Source organism: Ostrinia furnacalis, unplaced genomic scaffold (genome assembly GCF_004193835.3).
Source record: "Ostrinia furnacalis isolate ACB-3 unplaced genomic scaffold, ASM419383v2 OfSCF7013, whole genome shotgun sequence".
In the NCBI taxonomy this organism is placed as follows: Eukaryota; Metazoa; Arthropoda; class Insecta; order Lepidoptera; family Crambidae; genus Ostrinia; species Ostrinia furnacalis.
This window is the reverse complement of record NW_021137252.1, coordinates 1,258,130-1,280,950: the sequence shown is the minus strand read 5'-3', so window position 1 is coordinate 1,280,950 and position 22,821 is coordinate 1,258,130. Positions and strand designations below refer to the sequence as shown.

The window sequence follows — 22,821 nt, the reverse complement described above, 5'->3', positions numbered from 1 at the left end:
TCGCGGCGCTTACGCTTCCCTCCCACATTCTGAATATCATGTATGAGCTATGGAGGAGTGTATGAATATAGATTTTAAGACAGATATTGTTTTGTATATCATCCTTTTTAAATGCTGTCCTAAGTTGCGTTGAAAAGCTTGTTAATGCTAGAAGAACAAAAACGTAATGAAATTATCTAAGTCGGAAGGCGTAGTAAATGTATACGGTAGCTTATGTATTATTATGTATAGTTATAGTTATCATTTCTCTTGAGCTCATGGTAAGTGTAGTCGCTTGCAAAAACATTCATGATTTTACATTCGAATTTAAATTGTATTACAGTGTATTAAATTACGTATTATACACATGTTAGTGTTCGTGACTGTACCTGGCGAAATTTTCGCGTGCCAAGGAAGTTCGGAGTATGGCTTGCAAAATCGGATAGTTTTCAATTCCGGAACTGATTTCCGATATTGGGCACTCAACTCCGGAATTCCGGAACTAGTTCCGGAGTTGTGCATCNTGTATTTGACTCATGCCAATGTCTAAAGTTGCCTGAATTTCGCGGTATATCACATGTCGATCTTCTTCAATCAGCTTACGCACAGCATCAACGTTTTCTTAGGTGACTGCAGTTTTTGGACGACCTTGACGGGGATCATCACTGAGCTTGACACGTCCACGTTGAAATTCAGGAAACCAGCGATAAATTGTGGTTTTGGATGGGGCTTCATTACCAAATGCAGAAATCATCCGGTCAACACACTGTTTTTATCTTAATCCACTTCAAAAGTCATAATAAATCATCGCTCTTGAATTTTCTCGAGTCAATTCCATTTTCTCAACGACTAAACAAGTTTGACAAGACTTTGTGATACGACCGAGAATCTTTTGTTAAATAAATAAATGGTATACGATTTTTAAAACCCTGGAGTTTGCAATTAAATAGATTTTAATATGACAGGAACAGTGGAAATATTCCATTCCCGATACTTTTAGTGCAGCCCTCGTATTGAAGATTGGCGGAACATCGTATCCTTTTAAGCCCAATTTTAATGATGTTGACCGTGAGTCAGGATAGCGCATTTTTGTGTGTGACACGGGGTATTATCGACGTGTCCCGCGGCGTTTCCATGAAGGGCGTACGTCAGGAAAATTAATAGAAGTTGCTCTCAGTGTTCGAGGTAACAAATCGTCCGGCCTACGTTCGCGGCGCTTACGCTTCCCTCCCACATTCTGAATATCATGTATGAGCTATGGAGGAGTGTATGAATATAGATTTTAAGACAGATATTGTGTTGTATATCATCCTTTTTAAATGCTGTCCTAAGTTGCGTTGAAAAGCTTGTTAATGCTAGAAGAACAAAAAAGTAATGAAATTATCTAAGTCGAAAGGCGTAGTAAATGTATACGGTAGCTTATGTATTATTATGTATAGTTATAGTTGTCATTTCTTTTGAGCTCATGATAAGTGTAGAGTCGCGTGCAAAAACATTCATAATTTGACATTCGAATTTAAAATTTATTTCAGCGTATTAAATTAAGTTTTATACACATGTTAGTGCTCGTGACTGTACCTGGCGAAATTTTCGCGTGCCAAGGAAGTTCGGAGTCGTTAGCGGTGATGGATCTGCGGCTCTAAACACCGCGGGCGCGAGTTTGACGCGCGAATCGATTAAGTTTGACAGTATTCTCTTCGATTGTGGCGAACGGCTCGCGAGTAATTACTGCCCACGACTCACGGAGTAGGGCCGTCGACTGCAGTTCAAGTAAAAGGTGAAAAAATAAAGCATATAGTGAACTAATTTAGATTTCTTTAACTTAGATAATAGAGACTTTAGTGTACGTACATACACTTTTTGGAAAATTGAATTTCCTATCGAGGAATAAGACCGTTATAGTATCTAGGTTAGATGTCTAGCTAGATGGAAAACATAAATAAACGAAAATCATAATTTGGTAAGGTTATTAATTTCAGGCTTAATTAGGTAGTTTCATTTGCCGATAAGAAACATTTTATGCTTCTTGGCGCTTTAATCGTTGATTAAATATTAGTCAATGATCAGTGTCCTGTGTTTAAGCGATTAAGCAGGCCATCATGGTTGACACTCATCTGCATTTGCATCTCAATTAATTTGTCATTAGTTTTGAACAATAACGTACTTAACTTATTCTTTCAAGGTCACTTGTGTGTCTAGTCCCATATATTAAATCAAAGAAAGAAAGAAAGAAAGAAAGAAAGAAAGAAAGAAAAATTTTTATTTGGTCCAACATTGTTATCCTCTTCAGGTAAGTAGAAATTAGTATTTATACTTATTGAAATCAATTGACGAGCTTGAGCATTTCTACAAGTTTTTATTTAAAGTCATGAATCTTATCAATCATCAACCTTTCGTGTTAAAGAAACAAAATATTCAGTCTGTGACGACCCTAACTAGGACGGATATTGAACCACAACACCATGACACACCAATAATGAATTCTGTCCGTACTGACGCGACACAAACGCTAAGAATTATTAGCGGTACAGGGTTTTAATTACAACTCGAGTCTGCCTAATTCGCCTTGTCAGCTGTTAATTTGGACACTTTTGATTTTAATTGATGACCCGCTTATAAAACCTCAGTTGAGTCGCTATATTTTATCTTTGACTTCGAAGGGAATGGGCAACCTCAAAGGTCGAGCCGTAAATAATAATTGGGGATGAAATTACTTTTACAATTTTAGTAGTTCATTAACTGTTGGGGGTTATTGTAGGTCAGTGTTGGCAACACTTCGGTAAAGAATCACGTAATGATTTTGGATGAAAAATTATGATAAAGGCTATATTAATTTAACTCGTACCTCTCTGTCTTAAAAATACTTGAAATATTATTCTAGATTTGGAGGTTTCACATCTTACCAAGAAGGTCGACTACCGTCTTATCTACCGGTCGTACCTATCTGCCAGGGACATAGTAGGAAATTGGAAGTACTTAGGTACCTGCTTAATTTTTTTTATTGATTTAAACCAGTGGTAAATTGTTTATCTTACTGCCTGAATCAAATAACAACTAATACTTACAACAAACTTAATACCCACTGCTCTGTCTCTACCACAATCGCATTGGGTTAAGGTTCGTATTTCTCAATGATAAAGGTAAAGGAAAGCACAAAATTACAATAAACGACGTTCCTGGTAGGTATCGTTAATTATGTGAAAGAAAGAAAGAAAGTATTTATTTGATGCGAGTATTAAAAGCGTTACAAATAAATAACAACTTAAACACTAAAAACAGAGTACACGCACCAAAATGGCATCTGCTCAGTATAAGCTGTGACGGCAGAGAGCACGTCACGACCACTGGTATTCTGCGGGTGCCAGTTTAGCAGAAGGGCGCAGCCCGCCCAGAAACATCAATCAACATTATTTACACAAATTGCGTAAATACATCTCTTAAATAAAAAGGTAATGCTTATTATAATAGAGGTTGGGCTTATTACATCAATAATAAAACACTATGAGTAACTAAATAAGTTTTGTATTAAATAAATTTGCATTTTATTGTATAATTTGGTAATCACAATATACCGAGGTGACAAACCTCATTTAGATATTAACGATTGAAACTTGAGAGCAAATTAAAACCGAGAAACACTTCATATGAAATCCAAATGAGGTGGTGGCAACACTGTTTAAGTGTATTTACGTGTCAGCCATTTACAAAACTGGCTAACGAAAGGGACAGGGCGTATTGTTACGAATTTATTGCTCCGAGTTTCCTAATTGAAGTTTTTATGAAGACTTGTTCGTTGATTGCGATTTGTTCGGGGTGAAATTTTCCAATTGATTTAGATGAAGCGGGACAAGCGACAAATTTAAAACGAAATATTATGCCATTTCCGAAAAATTAGGTACGTTTGTTTTAAGTAGTTAATTAAAACAAAATATATCCAATGTTTTGTAAGTTCATAAATCAATCGGTAATTTTATTCATTAGCGGGAATTAACAATAACAATTATCTCAACTCCTTGGATCGCAAGGTGTCCGGGTCTTAATCAGCGCTCGCTGTTCCAATCTAGGTCCTCGGCGCATTATCGATTGTCTCCCAGCGGGGCGCGTGACAAAAGAATTTCATTTTAAATAAATCGCGCGAGACCGCGTTGCGCCGAGAAATTAGGCGTTGTGTCCCCCGCCGCGAAAACTCATCGTAAATAAGTGTCGCGGCTGGCTCCGAGCTTCGTTGCGCTTAAAAACACATTCTTGTTATACACTCGTTTAAGGATTTAATTACTTGCATCGCTGATGGGCCTGCCCCGCGTAGGGTTGCCAGGCGTCCGGCTTTAGCCGGACATGTTTGGCTTTTTACGGTCTTGTCCGGCCTGTCCGGCTTTTGTTAGGCTTTTTATTGGGCTGCCGCGCTAGGCGGAAGTCGAGCCACACGCATCAGGATGTGGTTAGCAACCGATGATGATAGTGACTGACTGAAAAGACTTCATTCGTATTATTAGCATTTGTGAGGTGTAAATTGTACCACATTGTACCCTGTAAAATTTGAGTTGTGATGGTGAGAAAGTTTTACAAATTAACACTAATTGCAACCCCCCCCCCCCCGCTCACATGTCCGGCTTTTAGGGTAAAATGTCCGGCCAAATGAAGCACGGAGTCCGGCTTTTCTGTTTGGACCTGGCAACCCTAGCCCCGCGCCCCTGTCGCCGGACCTTCTCACACGTGATCGTATATCCTCAGTTCGTTAATGATCCGAACGCTGTTCCGCGATGAATTACCGCTTAGTCTTGTTGACTTTTTGCGCGAAATATTTTTTCCGATTTTAGTGAGCGTGGGTTTAGCATAATGGCCTGTAACTTTTAAGTGGTTTTTCGAGTTCATCGCGATTTATGTTTCAATAAAATGATACATTGTATTTAATATCGCCTCTTATCTCTTTGCGCATCATATAAAATGCATCACGATATCGCTATCACTTCGTGCCGAGGAGAGACGTGTTTTACTTAGAATTTAATTTATTATTTGAAGATAGTTTTTTTCTTATTCTCATGATTCCGGTCTCATACTTCAAAGGACCCGACGATAGTAGCTAATGCTATATTGTGAATTTAACTATATGGGCGTGGCCGTCACACCTTCCATTTTGTAGAGGTGTCGCTCTGCTAGTATGGTTCAATTTTGATATTAAGTTACAATTGTCAATTCCCACATGTGAACACGCTAAAGGCGTTCGGTGACTGCCTCTTTATTCACCTGAAGGTATCAGTGTCGCCGTTTTCAATTTAGCCGGCGCGGTGTCGAGTGTCGAGTCGCGATTCGTGAACAAGTGAGCATCGGGCCACAGTATCCGGCCCCGATTGCCTCGGCTAGGAGTGCCTTCTTCTCGTGGCTTGTCTTCTCACCCCACAATGCAGTCGGTGCTCCGTTTGTAAACGCGATACTTCCGCCAAGGCGCAAAGCTTTCGCATGTGATTGCGGCCTCCTTTACTTTAATCAAATGGCTGCGACAAAGGATTGAAAAGAATGCTCCTCGATTTCGTACATGCGACCGGTATTGGCTGCGGAATTCCTTTTACGGATTGCCGGCATTTTTTTACCAATTCTACCGTGAAATAGGAGGATTTTTTGCGCTGTCAAGTTATCATCATATACTTGATTTCAAGTACTCCAACGCACTTAAGACTGGTTCCCACCAATAAAATCTACTTACTCGCTGTAGTGCCTTTATTGTGTGAAATAATAAGTATTTCCTGTGTTTATAGTATGTTTTGAGCTTTTCAAGGGTCCTTCTTAATGCTGATAACACACAATTTTTAATACTACAAGATCGTTTTTGTGAGAGCATTTAATGTCATTGAAATTAGACCATATCGCGTTATATCAAGCTCTCGAACGTTGCGGTCCGTAATTGCTCTGTATTTTTCCATTTTAATCACCCTCCCTGAGTTTACCCTTCGGGCAAATTATGATGTTTAAAACGTTGTTTGTATTTCTATCGTGACGTCTGAATGATTAATACCAAAGTTGTTTTTGATTACATAATAGCGAACCACTGAGAAAATTGATATCGTTTTGTATCATTAAATTATTTAACATTCAAACATTTACTGTACGGCTGTTAACAAGTCAAAATGTAGATTGCTGTCAGTAATGTTGATGGTTGTTATCTACTACATATATTTTAATGATATCTACTATGTACCTTCTCGTGGCAGCATAGTTCTTAAAACCATTAACGCTCGCGCTATGACTAAAAGTTAGCACAACAGTAGATAATGCTTCGCTGTGCCCGGCTGATATTGCAATCATTCTAACCCATCCGAAGCATCAGCAAACAGAACCTTAAACTAATATGATAGTAAGCAAAATAATGTTATTGTTGACTAATCAAATCATTTAAGTGATAAAGTAATACAGATATTATGAAGAATGATGGTAAGTGATAACGATATAAAATGTAGTAAATTACGAAACCTTATCAGTCTATTGATTGCTCCTTCATAACGGCTGTCGTATTAGCGCAAAATGAGTTTTTTAAATCAAGTGGTTCTAGTAACTGGTGCTGGATCTGGATTGGGAGAAGCCATTGCACTGCATTTTGCGAAATTGTCAGCAAGACTTTCATTAGTGGATGTTGATTCAAAATCTTTGAACAAATCTGCTGATAACTGTGAAAAAGTAAGCAAGGCGAAGGTGTTCAGAATAACGGCAGACTTAACCAAACTTGAAGACGTCCAGAATGTTGTAGAAATAACTAAAAAGCAATACGGGAAAATCGACGTTGTTGTCAATTGTGCTGGAATATGCAGATCTGGAGGAATCCTAGATTCTGGTCTCATGGATAGTTACGATGCTATAGTATCTATCAATTTAAGAGCTATAGTTGCAATGACATCTACTGTTGCGCCTATCTTGGCTGAAAGTAAAGGAAATATCGTCAACATTTCTAGCGTTTTAGGAAATATACATGCAGGCAATACACTAATGTATAATACTGTGAAAGCTGGACTTTCATACTTCACGAAGTCAGCGGCTTTAGAACTAGCCCCCGAAGGAGTAAGAGTGAACGCAGTCTTGCCTGGTTCTACTAGGACAAATTTACTTAAAAACTTTGGAAGATCTCAAGCTGAAAGTGATGCGTTTTTTAAATATTGTGAGAAAATAACACCTCTTAAGCGTATTGTAACACCTGAAGAGGTGGCTTCTACTGTAGCGTTCTTAGCAAGCGAGAAAGCTGCTGGCATAACCGGTGTCAATTATGTTATGGATGCTGGTCTGTCTTTGCGTGCTGAAAAACCATAAAAANTCACTGTATTTTCCATTCATTTTTTGTTAACTTTATCGCACAAAATAAAAGTGCATAAAATAAGGACTTAATGTTATTTTCTGCCAGTCAACTATTGATTGAGCGGCTACTTCCAGAAAACTCACTTGTTTTTTCATGCAACTTGATCAATAATAATAAAAATAAATAATTTACATACCAATGGGCGTCGGGCTCACTTCTGATATGTTAGATTCATACACATACTCACTCACAAATTGGGTATTAAATACAAATAGTCTGAAACCAACTTATTCACCAATACCATAATTTACCAAATCAAGCCATCAATCATCGGTACACAACACACACGGGTCACGGATATTTAGGAGGCTCTCGGGTCATGGCGTTCCATCTCGCGGCCAACGTTCGAATGCCACAAGGAATATCTTTTTGTTATCCCGTACGACTCCCCGCGTTCCTCAGGTGTAATTTGATAGCCAAATCAGCGTTAATCCTTTCGTTGCTAACAAGTGGCACCTAGAATCGCTCAGCGACACTAGCCCGTTTGGTCGTACCAATAAATCTGTACTTCGCTTAGAAAAGTAAAAGATACAGGCCAAGAGCTTCCTCGTTGTGGATAAAAAAAAAAAAAAGTTTTCAAGGCGAATTGTTCGTCTTAATTGTAACTAAATGTTAGCACAAANCACTTGAATTACCCTACTGATTTTTCAATCGCAAAGGATGGGAAATGAAACTTTTTTGAACTATTTAACCACGTCTAAAAGATTAAAATATATGAAAACGTTTTATTTAGTTGAAGAAGCTCAAGCCAAAATATTTTTAGACTTTTGACGCCAAAATCAAAATCAAAATCAGAAATATTTATTCTGTTTAGACCACAAGTGGCACTTATGATTATGGCAGTATTGTAGATTATGATTAAGTACACCATAGTTTATAGGTAGCTAGCATCTATAACTAACTTTATATTATTACTATGTCAAATTTATCTCATACGTAGCCATTTAGTATAATTTCGTAAAAACAAAATTATTTCAGCTTCTTTCAAATGAGAAAAGCTGTAACTATTTCGGCACAGACAGCCAAGTAGGACGGCGTATATTGATGTGCCATTTTTGGTCCCTGGCCTATTTTCGACATCCCGTCTATTTCGGAACGGGATCTATAACCTACGCATCCTGGCATACTGCCTAGACTGGTATCTTATATGAGCACCAAAATGTCTAAGACTCAGAATTATCAAGTTTCTGACGACATCCAAAAGTCCAAAATTATTTTACATTAAATTAAACTCTATGTTAAAAAAAGTATGTACCTACCTAATATAAAATATACCTATATTTTTTCTGTAGTCAAATAAAAACAGCAGTAAAACAGTGTAGTTAAAGAAAAACCTAACAGCATTTGATTAAATCCAAAAACATCGACCCGAGCGGAGTTAAATAAGAATGTCGTAGCAATAACTACGAAAATCTCGTAGCTCGATGTGACTACAATAAAGCTACGTAGCTCGTAGCACTACGAATACAGTAGCTACGAGTATACTACGAAACCCTAATGAAATTAGGTAAATTGAAATGTCTAAAATATTAAGATTAAATTCTGTTTTTTCTGCAATGATAAGACGGATCATGTTCCATTAATTCACTACATTTTTAGTTATTTTTTTACAAGTTTCAACTGTTAGCTCAGAAAAGCATTATTTACTGTAAACGCTGTCAAAGCTTTACATTGTACTTTACTGTGAAATCGAGTGGTTATAGTGAATGTTAATTTTCTGAGTGTACGCCGAAGTAAATTATACAAATCGATTTGATGCCTATCTTACAGTGGAATCAGCCTGATGTTTTTTCCAGTGAAGATATTATGGAAATTCATGCAATTATTAAACCATTAGCATTGTTATAATATTGAATTACAATTTTTCCGAAAAACCACACCCCGCTTTACCTTATTTAAATTGTTTTTTTATAAGTGCAGTCGTCTGTCGTCATATAGTGGTTTAATAAATTGCTCTCGACGAGGCGTAACCACAAATCCATTATACCTTTAGATACGAAATCGTTTAGAAAAAAAGTTTTTTTTAAATTGTTTTTTGAGAATATCAGGCTAAGTTGGTAATAAGAACTCAACAAAGTAATAATTTATGCCGAAATGATTTTTCGCGGAAATATTTAGTCAGCATCTTCAAAGGGAGGTTCAATTCTTCAGGCTTTTGTTAACAGGACAATGTACCTATTCACTATTAATGAATCTCTTTGTTCTGGACCTTTTTGTATTAAACACCGGCCCCAATACGGTTACCTAAAAACTTGATTCATATTTAAATAAAAACGAAAGCTCAGTTTTTAAGGAGGTTGGAGGATTTCAGCAGACCTTTTTACGAATTATACTAAATCCTCGGGTTAGGTAACCGACTCTTGGAATAAATAAATATTAATGCCGTTAAATATACAAAATAATATCGAAGATCGGTAATGTTTTATCTGATCTGGGAGTAAGTAAATGGTTTGTAGATTATGAAAAATTTCAATCTTTGCAACAAATATGTACTTCATCAAACTCGGAAAAAAGCATGAGTGCCAGCCCACTTAATACCTTAATATCTCACTATCTCTCAATCAAAATAATTATGTTTGTGGCTGTCTAATAAAGTTGAATAAATATGTCACTATAGTTATGGGTTTTGGTAACCTATGTTTGTGAAAGAATGCAATGAAATAGTTATATTATTTCCTTTTACTTCATGAATTTTTAGTACAAGTCTTGTACATTCTTGCTACACAGAAGTTATAAAGTTATAACCGGAAAAACGAGAGTTGGAAATAGGCCCTTATGTCTAGTACGTTTCTGAAGCAATGCAAGGAAAAAATGTCCTTTGAACATCATGTGTTTTTATTGGTCGTCAAGTTGTAACTACATTCTGGCTGCACAGAAGTTGTAACATTAAAAATGAGAGGTGGAATTCATCCCTTATCTAGAACACCAAACTAACTAAGCATCGTTACCAAGTAGCAACAGTATCAATCTTAATAATGCGAGTAGACCACTTCTATTGTTATCGCCGCCCACGCGTCAAAGTAACCTCGACATCGGAGCTTTAACGGTGACGTCACTGTCAGTGGCAGCATCCCACACACTTTCATGTATTACCTCACCGATGAAAATATAAGTAATGTTCGCCTGAGGTTAAATATATCTACTGTGTGCTTACCATGAGTTTACGTTAGGTGTGCTCGATAGCGACTGCGTAAAAAAATGACATTTAATTGTATGACATATTGTGCAGCGCCCCTAGCGGCTACTTTCAAGAAACAAAATCTTCATAGAGATTTTTGACGTACTCGCTAGCGAGCACACCTAATGTAAACTCATGGTAGGTACACTGATCATAATCACGGTAACAATCTCTAACGACCCGTTATGCTCAATCGAGGGAGTTTTCCTTATCGAAAATTAGTTTAGTTTTTCTTCTTTGATTGTGTGGAGTTAGAAACTCCAGTCACAGCACTGACTTCAAGCGTATTTTAATGGTGCATTCGATGTTTAAATTAAAATTGATCTCAAAGGAAATCCTACTTAACTATGAAAAACAATGGTAAATATTTAAGGTATCGTTATTTAGTTCAACTTTAAGATAATTTGACTAAACCCTAACTAAATCCTTTGTCCCAAATCCGCATCTAATGCAGCTTTCTGTTTGAATATAATTATGAAAATTAGAAACAAAGGACTATAAACAGCCGGACACTAGGAGCATTTGAAACTATAGCTATTGCATTTAATTGCATATTAGCATTTATAAAGTGTCTTAAAATATTTCACGACAAAATAAAACAATTCGATGTAGGTATTTTGAGCATAGTGAATCCATAAAATTACTTGTACTTATCCATACCTAGACCCAAGAGTTATTTATTTATTTATTTATTTGAACACCAACAAGGTTATTGACTTATTCCAACAAACAAAACGATAGAGTTAAGGGGGAATTGTAGACATTTTTAAGTAGGTACTTATCTTGGAATGAAAAGTTCGAAAATCTTTACAGGGATTTAAAATAACCCATTTTTGTAGGTAAAAGAAATTAAAACCGACCTTAATTATTCTAATGGTTTTAAAGTTCACAATGTAGAAATACAAGAAGAGAAAGCATGTAAAACAATAGAAACTGATACCTTAATACCTATCCGTAATCAATTGCTTCCGAAGCCCTACATGGGCGAACTGAACTAACGCCAAAGCTCTCTGCTGGCGAAGCTAGAAAAAGTGGCAATCGAAACTACATAAGCTAGACTCAAACAGGAAAAAATATTTGAGTCTGGAATAGATTGATGATGATAGTTTTCGATGACTAAGGCTGAGTTGCACCACCTAACTTTGATCATAACTATAACGATAACCGGTGCTTTTTGTATGGGCGGCGTTTACCCGTGGACCCCCAACATGTCCCCCTGGTGGGTCCACGGGTAATTTTTTTTACCCGTTGTCCCACCGTTCTGAACAGTTTTTGCCAGTGGGTCTACGGGTAATTTATTTTAACCATAGTCCCACCGCACAGTGGTAAACGTTGCATGTCACCTAGGTATAATTATAAAAAAATCTATAATTATTAATTAACCATAGATTTATAAGACTTATTCTTAAGTTCATACATATTTATTTGAGAATAAAGGATACATCGAAATTAATAATTGCAAGAACATTTTTTATATCTTCACATCACACAATGTGGGTTAAAGTCACTCATACTCGGCGTTTGATATTTCATGCCAGACATCAGTCCACTTATACAATGTGTCCGGGCTTGTAGTGATCAAACTTTAAGGGCATAATCTATGGACGTCTTATGGCTAAAATGATCATGATGATGATGATGAAAGCGAATAAAGGGCTAATAGCTTGGGTAGTTCATCGTAGGTATAATCCTTTCCTTTTCAAGGCTTCTTTTAGTTATATTAATAGATTGTCGTCATAGTACATACTCGTATACATGGATGATTGTGTGATACTTTCATTATAATACTTAGTGGTATTACTGCTTTCAAAACGTGAATTAGAACTGGCCCCATAGCAGACATTTTCCTACATCTAAAGGCCTTTTGAAATGTATATTGGTTATGGCTATTGGAGCGGGTACCACTTTCCATACATTTGTGCCCATCATCCTTTACTTTCAATTTTATTCCAAGAAGAAAATTTATTTTATTTTATTTCCAATTATTTTTTTATTAAACTTGATGTAAAAAAGAATAGACTTTCTATTTTATTTTATCGATTTTTGTGACATGCAACGTTTACCACTGTGCGGTGGGACTATGGTTAAAATAAATTACCCGTAGACCCACTGGCAAAAACTGTTCAGAACGGTGGGACAACGAGTAAAAAAAATTACCCGTGGACCCACCAGGGGGACATGTTGGGGAGACCACGGGTAAACGCCGAGCCTAAGATTAGGTACGTCGTGTTCCACTAAGATTGCTATCAAATAAAGATGTAATTGAAGATGTAATCAAGCTCATAAACCTGCCTGGACCCAAAAGTGGGTCTACCACACAGGGCGAACTACATGTGAAACAGGTGATCGGCAACCTGCCAAAATCCTTTGGATTGACGATAACATCGCAAGCAATATATGGTTAAAATAATAATAACAAGGAGTTTATAGCCGTAACACGTTTCATTATTCACAATGATTTCTTTCTTTCAATTTATTCTGAAAACTCGTACCTACTTATTACAAATATTAAATTAGAGAGGTATCATCTTAGTATAATAATAATCTTTATCATTTTTTTTATGAATTGATTCTTCATACCCCGCCCATCAACATAATAGGTACGTCGAACGTAAATAAATCGCACACGTAACGGTGTGGTAACGGTCAACGCTGTAATTACGGGAGGCTAATCGACACGTCATTAGTTGGACGCTACAATTAAAATCGTAATTAAACATTAGTTTGAGGACAAGACACTCAATTAAGTACGAGAAACTTACTTTCAAACGGTGGAATTTGAAATTTCCTTCGCATGGAATATTGACATAATTTGAGCATTCCAAAATTGAAACGTTCTTGGAATAATAGGAAGCATTAAACATCAAAAGCCAAGGATTAAACCTATTAAACAAGATACAATCCAGAATAATGATTTCAATGGGAAACAGTTATGGGAAATATGCCCAGATTTGTGTGTCAACAACAAAATACAGACTGAAATTAAAATCGTTGGCATCCTTTTACAAATACATTGTAAAAATAGAGACAAAAAATCTCATTGGATTGGTCTCATACTTGGAGAATGTATGTATCATGAATAGAGGCTTATTTTAAAAGGATGCCAATGATTTAAAGCTTACTCTGTACCTACCTATAGGTATTCTAACCACAGGTTGTGTGACAAATCAACTTTATTTAAAAAGGAAATCAATTGATTGTCTATCCTATCCAGTAAATCCCTGTCTAAAATATCTATTAGCTAGGACTTAGAAAACTTATTTTTCAACGATTATTGTATTGAATCGAGTGGGTCCGAGGGGTGTAAATGCCAAGAGGCTGTTTATAAATACATAATGGTGTCCTCAATTATCAGTAGCCCTCACTCCTGTCACGCTTGACCTATATGCGATATGAATTCAACTTTATTGTGGCTATTATTGCCTCTACTATAGACTTACACGTACATGAACCAACAATGGATAGATGGATGCCTTAGAAAACATTATAAATAAAATTTTAAGTAGTTAAGCATAAGTCAAGGCATAGGTAATTAAAAGCTATATCATTGATTACAAATGTAATACCATAATAAGACAGGCATTGTGAGGTATAATTATTATTGCTTTGCCCCTTAATTAGGTAATAAATATGTTTAATAGTCAACTGTTGAATGAAAAATATGGCGACGAAATTCATGGATTTATTTCTAGAAAAAAAGAAAATTACTTAACTTTTACACTGAGTAATTTTGTACTGACTGAAGCTGACCAATTTTCTGTAATGAATTTTATACTTCACCAATAACCGAAAAGTAATAATTCAGCTTATTTTGATAAGTTCCCAAAGTTTTACCAATCAATCAGTGTAAAAATTAGAATTCATAAACATTCATTAATCCAGAAGCGTGGCAAATAAACGCTCCCTGATAATAAGAAAATTTATTTTCTAATGATGCTTTTCCTAATATTAATTAGAGATAGAGTAGATAATAGAGATACTTTGGACGTGCCTTTTTCAAACAGTTCATTTGTGCTTTTCTCGGAAAAACTTTTACTGATTCTTTCATCTCGCCGCTTCCTTTACAAGAAAATAAGTAAGAAAATCAGAATTCATTTCTGCCAGTTTTAATTTAATATTCAGAAGTGATAGATTCGAATAGAGCAAAAGAAACGCTATAAAAAACTAAAAGGCGGGGAATGCTTTTGCTTTACATTTTCCAGTTCTCGCGAAAAAAACATCAAACGAAGGAGATTCTTTGATATTGGCGTAGCCTGACTTTACTAATAAAAGTTTTCTTATTTAAGAAAGTAAAGTTTAAGATCGATGGAAAGCTAAAGGTGTCTGAGAAACTAGTTCTCTTGAAATCTTCAAGTTTTATAGCCAACAGTATTATGTACATAGGATGCAGGATATAAATAATTTCCAGCGGAGATTATATGTATCTCCATTGGAATAACTATACAGGGTGTTAGGTAAAAGTCAGAAATTTGATATCATCATTTTAATTTAATAAATAAAATGTATAAAATCAGTTTGGTATGAAAATTAAAATAATTAAAATGATGATATCAATTTTCTGACTTCAATAAACCATTTATATGCATATGTTAACATGGGCTAGTGTCGGCTCATATACCCTTTTACCTAACACCCTGTATACTAATGTTTTTTTTACAATCTTTCACAGAAAACGAGTGAGATAGGGAAAAGAGAAAACGAGTGTTTATAAATTAAAACTGAGATACCTGTGATGAATAAGTATATGCTTAAATGTTAGTCAGGTGTAATGTGATAAAGTAAACCCTTAGGCATACACGTTACATGTTGTGGAGCATGTTGCTCAACAATTATTATGAAACATCCAAAGAAATAGTCGCAAGTGCGCACCCTCCCGGAGCATAAAATGCATCGCAAAATGTTGCCAATCGTTGAAACCTAGATTGAGCGTTCAGGGACATTCCTGTATCCAAAGTTTTAATAGATTTTAGTATCAGGGTATGTAATCGTTATGCTGTAAAAAGTGGGCAAAAAGTGTAACCAAATTGTCGATAGTTAATATTCAATAAGAAATATGCCTGAAATTCAGATGACCCATTATCTTTTCATTGTAACCACTGAGTTCTACATATAGGACCAGTACTTATAGGATTAGTTAGCAACCGATCACCAAGATCTCAAACTGAAAGCAAATGGCGATGTAAGTGACGGTCGTATGGTCCTTAGTACACACGCTTAACGCAAACACCGGCGGGCAGTTAACTCATTAATCACACTTTAACAGCCAGCCAATATTTGTAGATGGAATCGATTACACAGTCAACATTCGTATGACCTAGCCGCTAACCGCCCTTCACGTGCGTCGATTAACTAATTCTTCAAATTACGCCGCCATGATTAATGTCATAATCGGTTGTTAGCAGTGATTAGTGGGTAGCAGTTGGTACAAGGGCGTTGGATTAAGGAGTACAGACATGAGGAATGAGCGCCCATGAGTAAGTGTGGCATTAACGTCGGGGTCGTCGAACGGCGTCGGTCCGGGCCGGGAGGGGCGACGGCGTCGGTTTCGGCGCGCGCTATCGATCGGGCCTACCTTCCTGCGGCCGCAGCAGAGCATCCTCCGAGCGCGGGACTGGCCTCCCGGCGAAGACTTCAACCTGGTGAGTTTTCGCCACTGCATGGGGACAGGTTACCGCGCTTGCCGGGGCGGCGCCGGGGCCGGCAGATCGGGCATGGCGGCGCCGGGCGGCGAGACGCGGCCGTGCCACGCGAGCCTACCTCGCGGAGTGCCGGCCGCCCGCCCGCGCCTGCGCGTCCAGGCACACACCCCTCTTACTCCTCGATTAATAATTCCGGCTACGCTGCCTGTGCGTATGTGGGTTAGTTTTTTGGCGATCGATGCGATTATTCGGTGCGAGCCATTTCCGGACACCAGACCGAGCCGGTGCAACGGCGGAGGACCTATTAAATGCATTTTTACAGAAGGAAGGGATGACCTTAGTTGTTTTCAGGATTCAGGATTGAATCCAACCTGCGCGCTGTTCCGTTGGGCGGCCATTGTAGTAGCCTGCGGTGACTGAGAGTATTTTCTTTCTTTGACCGGAAAAAATAAAACCAGACGTTAGTTATAATACCTACGCGTTGCCACTTAGACTAAAACTGAAATCAAATATATTGTTTTTAATTAATTTAGAAATTACACTTCCAATTTTCCGCTTCAACGTAATTTAAAACTTAATCAGCTGAATAGTAAGGTAGTAATTACTCCGGGTAATCGGCACTAAATCTCTAAAACCGTTAAATCCGGTCCTGACGCGTTGAAAATAAAACTGTCACCTCGCATTGTAATCCCAATTAGTCTGGAAACATTTTTAGTACGTTAATTACGGTCGCAATAATTATAAAGGTTGAAGTTCAAAGCGCTACGACGATAATAAGCTTTACACGAAGCACGTGTAGAGATTGGGTAAACGGAGACCACAGACTTTGCCCGAAGACTTCATTAACATAGGCTTTTATTGCAAAATTAAATAATTGTAGGATCACCGACACATCTAAATAATGTTTTTGAAACAAATATTTAGTGTAACACCTATGAAGTATACAAATTAGTACTAGTAAGTATAAAAAAAACACTTCAGCCACATGACGTCCACTGCTGAACATAAGCCTTTTTCAGATTGGCCGGTTGGTAGCGGCCTGCATCTAGCGCCTTCCTGCTACCTTTATAAGGTCGTCTGTCCACGGTATGCATTTAATTCATGTTTAATACATTGTGCGAGGATCGAACCCGCGACTTTGGGCCCTCTGGCGTAGTACGGTACTCCAACCACTAAGCCAGACGGCCGTAGGCAGCATTTGAGCATGCGCTAACTTCTCTTACATTAGAACCATTTCAATGTTACTTCAGTTGTCAGCTTATTTTACACTACTGCTAATATTTATTACGAAATCACACCAATTACCTACAACTAATACATAAAGGTAACTATGTAAGTAGTTATACTGTAATTTATTTTATGTGTCGTCGCATGCCACCGTAAGTGAGGGGTTCTCCATTTATCTTGGTCCGTCTTGGATGTCAAAATCTTGAAGGTAACTTGTAACACACATCCTAAGGTCTATTTTATATTACAGAACGAAAGTCCCTACGACAAATTACAGGACAGAGTTTATGATTAAGAAAAAAGAATTTTGATAAATAAGTTTTCAATTAGAAAATCGAGTTCCTAGCGTTGTTTTGTACCTACTACAAACCATCGTTGGCTATACATCATATTGCTTTTAGATGCTAACTCATAATTAATTCGGCTTTGTATGTTCAGATTTGGCATCGGAACCGCTCGACCAAACCACATGAGGGTAGCGCAGCTTTGAAATCGCGAATTTTCCGCTCACAACTAAATTAATGGAATTTCGACAACCTTTTTCGCAACAAGTCATTATACGGTTCGGTCGGGTTTAGGGTTGCCAAGTGTCTGGCTTGCCGGACATATGTATTTGCCTTTCTATGGATGTGTCCGGTCAAATATTTTCTCGTCCGGCCCGTCCGTCTTTTCAACCTATTGTGTGGCATGCCGCTCCAGTCGAAGCTCGAGCGCACAAGTTAAGCCATGACGAGTTTCTTTTTATATTTTTCGCCTTTTTTATCATACTTTTTTTTTTTTTTTTTTTTTTTTTTTTATCCACAACGAGGAAGCTCTTGGCCTGTATCTCACCTGATGGTAAGTGATGATCAGGCCGAAGGTGGAAGCGAGCTTCACCCGGAATCCTCAACCACGGAGGAACTGGCTATCTTACCTCTATCTGTGCTTTATAAAGCTGCAGCCTTTGCTTAAAGTCAAAGTCAAAATTTCTTTATTTGTTTGGACTAATAAATAGTTCTTACAAATCGTCATTTTGCTCTTAAGGAGCCTCTACATGTCTCATAATCTTTTTACCCTACCAGCGCTTCGAGACCAACATTTGGCAAGTGCTGAGAAGAAGCGCCGCAACAAACTCAGTCACCACTGTCTGCCGGTTAATATAAATAAATAGGAATAGTAGTAGTAGGTACTATCGGGGACTCTTCCGCCTGACCACTTTGTAGAAATTTTAGCGTAAGCGCATCNCCCGGGACTCAAACTATCTCTATGCCAAATTTCATCAAAATCGGTTGCGAGGTTTAAGCGGGAAAGCGTAACAGACAGACAGACAGACAGACAGTTAACATCAAAGATCATGAATTTATTCTGAGTTTTTTTTGCCTCACCTGACATAATATTGTAGAATTTCCATTGACGGATAAATGATTAAATAATTAATTAGTGTATAATAATGTTTTTAAATGTTAACAAAGGCGATAAAATGGTTTCAAATTATAAGGAACCCTAATCTTATAAGTTATAATGCAAGTATATTGTTACTGCTGAGTGCTGAAACCACAGTTTTGAGCATGTAAGTACAGTCGGTAGTAAACATAACTCTACAAAAATGTTGAAACACTGCATTTATTGCTTATGTTATGCTTATCGTTTCTATAAACAACCAAAAAAAAAACGAAATAATGCAATTAACGAGATCATACCTCATCACACGATCAGTCAATATGATCACATGTACCTTTACATAGTAAAACAACCTGAGTGGTTAGTGGTCAACAGGCCGCAATACTACGCAAGAAGTCCCGGGTTCGATTCCCGGCTGGGCAGAAATTGAAATGATGAATTTCAATTCCTGTGATGGGTCTGGGTGTTACTATGTATAATGTGTACCTATGTATTTAAATAGTTTCTAGGTAGTATCCTATCCAATGGATATTATGTATTAAGCTAGCACCCATAACACAAGCATTTTAGTTGCTTACTTTGAAACTAGATGGCGCTGCGTGATATTATTCAAAGAAAGNACAAAGCACAAATCTACCCCCCGACAAAATTATAACAGCAATCAGCATAATAAACCAGCAGGCCCCCGTTGCTACAACTGCAATAAGTATGGACACATGAGTAAGTTCTGTAATAACAAAAAGAAGAATAATAATAATAATAAAGGTTTTGCAGCAGTGTTTTCAGCAGCTCATGAAAATATGAACAGTGTGGAATGGTATGTAGATTCTGGAGCATCTTTACATATGACTAACATGCCTGACTGTATGTATGATGTCCGGGCACCTCCGATACAAAATATAAAGGTTGCTAACAATACATCAGTTGCCGTGGAGAAGATTGGTAATGTTAATCTGGATTTGATTGGTGAAAATGGCAAGATAAATCACATACAGGTGAGAGATATTTTATATGTTCCACAATTGAGCACTAACTTGTTGTCTGTCAGTCAGTTAGTAAAAAATGGCTGTAAAGTAATATTTCATGAAGCTGGCTGTGAAATATATAATTCAGAAAAAACATTAGTAGCAACGGCTAGGCTGATTAATAATATGTACAAATTGAACACTGTCGACATAGATTCTGAAGAGGAAACATCTTGTAAAAGGTAAGATTTAATATAGACAAAGTAATATTCCAGTAATAAATCGATTTATTTTTGTTTGAAACAAGTGAAAATGATTATCGTTTTAAACTAATTTGATCGTTTGTTGGCAGGTTGAAGCAGCAGAGACCGCGAAAAACAGCCAAACATTTATTTGACGACTCTGAAGACGAATCAGTTAATAAACCGTAAGTTTTTAATCACTTTTATAACGTTTCACGTATTTACTTTGCGCTGTAATGTACCTATGTACTTAAATTAAATACGCGGGACTCACTTCTGTTTTGAAACAAATATTTATTAATTTATGCGAACAAAGACTCATACTTAGAAATTCTGTTTATTACTGTTTTAAACTAATTTGACCGTGTTTGTTGGCAGGTTGAAGCAGAAACCTCGAAAAACAGCCAAACATTTATTCGACGACTCTGAAGAGGAATCAGTTAATAAACCGTAAGTTTTTAATCACTTTTATGACGATTGAGGTATTTTACTTTGCGTTGTAATGATAATTGTATTTTGAAATAAATATTTATTAATTTTTGCAAGCAAAGACTTTGTATTCCGGTAGGAATTTTATAATTTTACCAGTTATCTCTCATTCCAACTAAAATAATTAAAACTGTTTAAGAATATTTAATTCAAACGTTTGTTTTTTTTTTCAGAACTAAATCATCAGCGAAAAAGTCGTCTACCAAACGCAAGTCAGCAGAGAGCTCGAGTGGAGACAAACGAACTCGAGCCTCAGGGTGGAAGCTGGACTTGGACGACGACGCGGACGTCGAGAGCAGTCGCGCGCGCAGCCAGCCCGGCCGCCTGCAGTCCGTGCTGACGCGCCGAGTGGCCGACGGAGTCCTGCGCCGCACCGCCTCTCTGCCTGGGGATCTCTTCGTGGAGTTGCGCCTCTACAACGCGGACGAGATACGAGCTGTGCAGCCGAAAGATCGTTGGGAGAAGGCGGTATTGTCACTCAAATACCAAAGCAGCTCTAACGCCGAACATCTTGACCTACTGCGGCAATTCGTCACGCGTGCGCGAGAGGCATTCGAAGAGGACGGTACTTTTTTCGCTGATAAAAAAAATAGTTCGTAATTTGTTATTAATTAGTTATTTAAGGTAATAAAATAAAATACTTTTTTATATCTTAGTTTTTTCACCCAGTCTATTTAATTTCATTCAAAGTTGTTAGGTAGGTTTTAAACTTTTTTATAATGTCTCAAAGAACGATATATTGCACAGTGTGCGATTTATCAGTTAAAAGTAATAGTTTCTCAGCTCATCTCAAAAGTAATACACATAAAAATAATTCAGCAATAGAATTAGGAGATGGTATAGAAAAAATAAGTAGTGCATTCCGTAGTCGAATAGCTACGTATCGATTGCGCAATAGGGATGAAGGCGTGCAGACGCCAGCCGAGTTCATGCGCAGCATGCGTGCGCGCGTGCGGCAACTCATACAAGCGCGACAACTAGCATTTAACAGCCTTAAAGTCAACTTCGAATTATTTGCAGAATTTTCTCTTAGAACTAATGACTCTAACAAATCTGAGCTAAAATCATTTGCTACAGAGAACTTTACCATACATAAGAACTACGCGTTTGATGAAATATTCTCACAAGCAATAGCTATTATTTCAACTAAAATTGACGAAATGCAAGAAAGGGACAGCGGTTGGTCTTTTCTCCGTAATTCGCACTTAGAAATTAACATAAACAAATTTAATCCTTTAAAAGCATCCGAATTTATAGATTTACCTAAAGCTTTGAAACTAAAACGAGCTTGTATTAATGTTCGAAACAGTGATAAATTTTGTTTTTTGTGGAGCATAATGGCAGCATTGTTTCCTGCTAAGAGTAATGCTCACCGAACTTCTTCATATCCTCATTTTGAGAACGTTCTCAATACAAAAAACATGTCATTTCCTGTAAATTTTTCGGATATAAAAACTTTTGAAAAGAATAATCCCAGTATAAGTGTCAATGTTTATGGAATTAAAAACAACACTAATATTGTTGGACCATTATACCGCACTCAGAACAAGAAAAAGAACCATATAAATTTATTATTTTTAGAAAAGGGAAATCTAACGCATTATTGTTGGATAAAAAATTTAAGTCGTTTGTTAAGGTCGCAAATAACAAAAAACCACAACAAAATATTTTTTTGTGATGATTGTATGGTATTCTTTAAAAACGAAATTAAATTAAATACTCATATATGCGGTGGCGTTGCTACTGTTTTACCAAAACCCGGCACACTTATACAGTTTAAAAACTATGAAAAAATGCAAGACATGCCGTTCGTTATTTACGCGGATTTCGAATCGTTATTACAACCAAGTCCAGACGGACCGACTTCAAATTCTACGAACGTCTTCCAAAAACATGTTCCGGCTGCATTTGCATATTACGTTGTTTGTTCATATGACAGTTCCTTGAATCGGTACGTATCTTATCTTGGAAAAAATTGCGTTGAAATATTTATTGAGAATCTTAAGAAAGACATATCTAAAATATTAAAATTATATAAAAACAAAATACCAATGAAAAAGTTAACAGTAGAAGAATCGGAATCATTTTCTAAATCGAAGCAATGTTATCTTTGCAATCAGTTGTTATTTGACGATAGAGTGAGGGACCACTGTCACTTAACCGGCAGGTACCGCGGTCCCGCACATTCATACTGTAATCTCAAATACCGCTTACCGCAATTCGTACCGGTATTTTTCCATAATTTATCCGGCTACGATAGTCATCTATTTATAAGGCAATTGGGAGAAATATCGGGACCAATAAAAGTTATAGCCAAAACTAAAGAAAATTATATATCGTTCACTAAGTTTTTTACAACAGATGATAATCATTACATGGCAGT

The 22,821-nt window shown here is 37.0% G+C and overlaps 2 protein-coding genes across 2 annotated transcripts; both read left to right on the top strand.

The window, feature by feature from the left end:
• Positions 1-6,446: 6,446 nt before the first annotated feature.
• LOC114363156 (oxidoreductase UcpA-like) lies at positions 6,447-7,272 on the top strand. Its single transcript, XM_028318798.1, has one exon. It carries the CDS (start codon positions 6,496-6,498, stop codon positions 7,270-7,272), a length of 777 nt encoding a protein of 258 aa, XP_028174599.1. The 5' UTR covers positions 6,447-6,495.
• Positions 7,273-19,893: 12,621 nt separating this feature from the next.
• LOC114363142 (uncharacterized) lies at positions 19,894-21,082 on the top strand. The gene is made up of 4 exons (XM_028318784.1): positions 19,894-19,949; positions 20,060-20,134; positions 20,328-20,399; positions 20,612-21,082. The coding sequence occupies exons 1-4, from the start codon at positions 19,894-19,896 to the stop codon at positions 21,036-21,038; spliced, it is 630 nt and encodes a 209-aa protein (XP_028174585.1). The 3' UTR covers positions 21,039-21,082.
• Positions 21,083-22,821: the final 1,739 nt, after the last annotated feature.

Bases quoted from the DNA above. Each gene is read 5' to 3' on its own strand.
- LOC114363156 (XM_028318798.1), top strand. From the start codon at position 6,496: ATGAGTTTTTTAAATCAAGTGGTTCTAGTAACTGGTGCTGGATCTGGA.
- LOC114363142 (XM_028318784.1), top strand. From the start codon at position 19,894: ATGTACAAATTGAACACTGTCGACATAGATTCTGAAGAGGAAACATCT. The intron at 19,950-20,059 runs GTAAGATTTAAT...GTTTGTTGGCAG, and splicing joins GAGGAAACATCTTGTAAAAG to GTTGAAGCAGCAGAGACCGC. The intron at 20,400-20,611 runs GTAAGTTTTTAA...TTTTTTTTTCAG, and splicing joins GAGGAATCAGTTAATAAACC to AACTAAATCATCAGCGAAAA.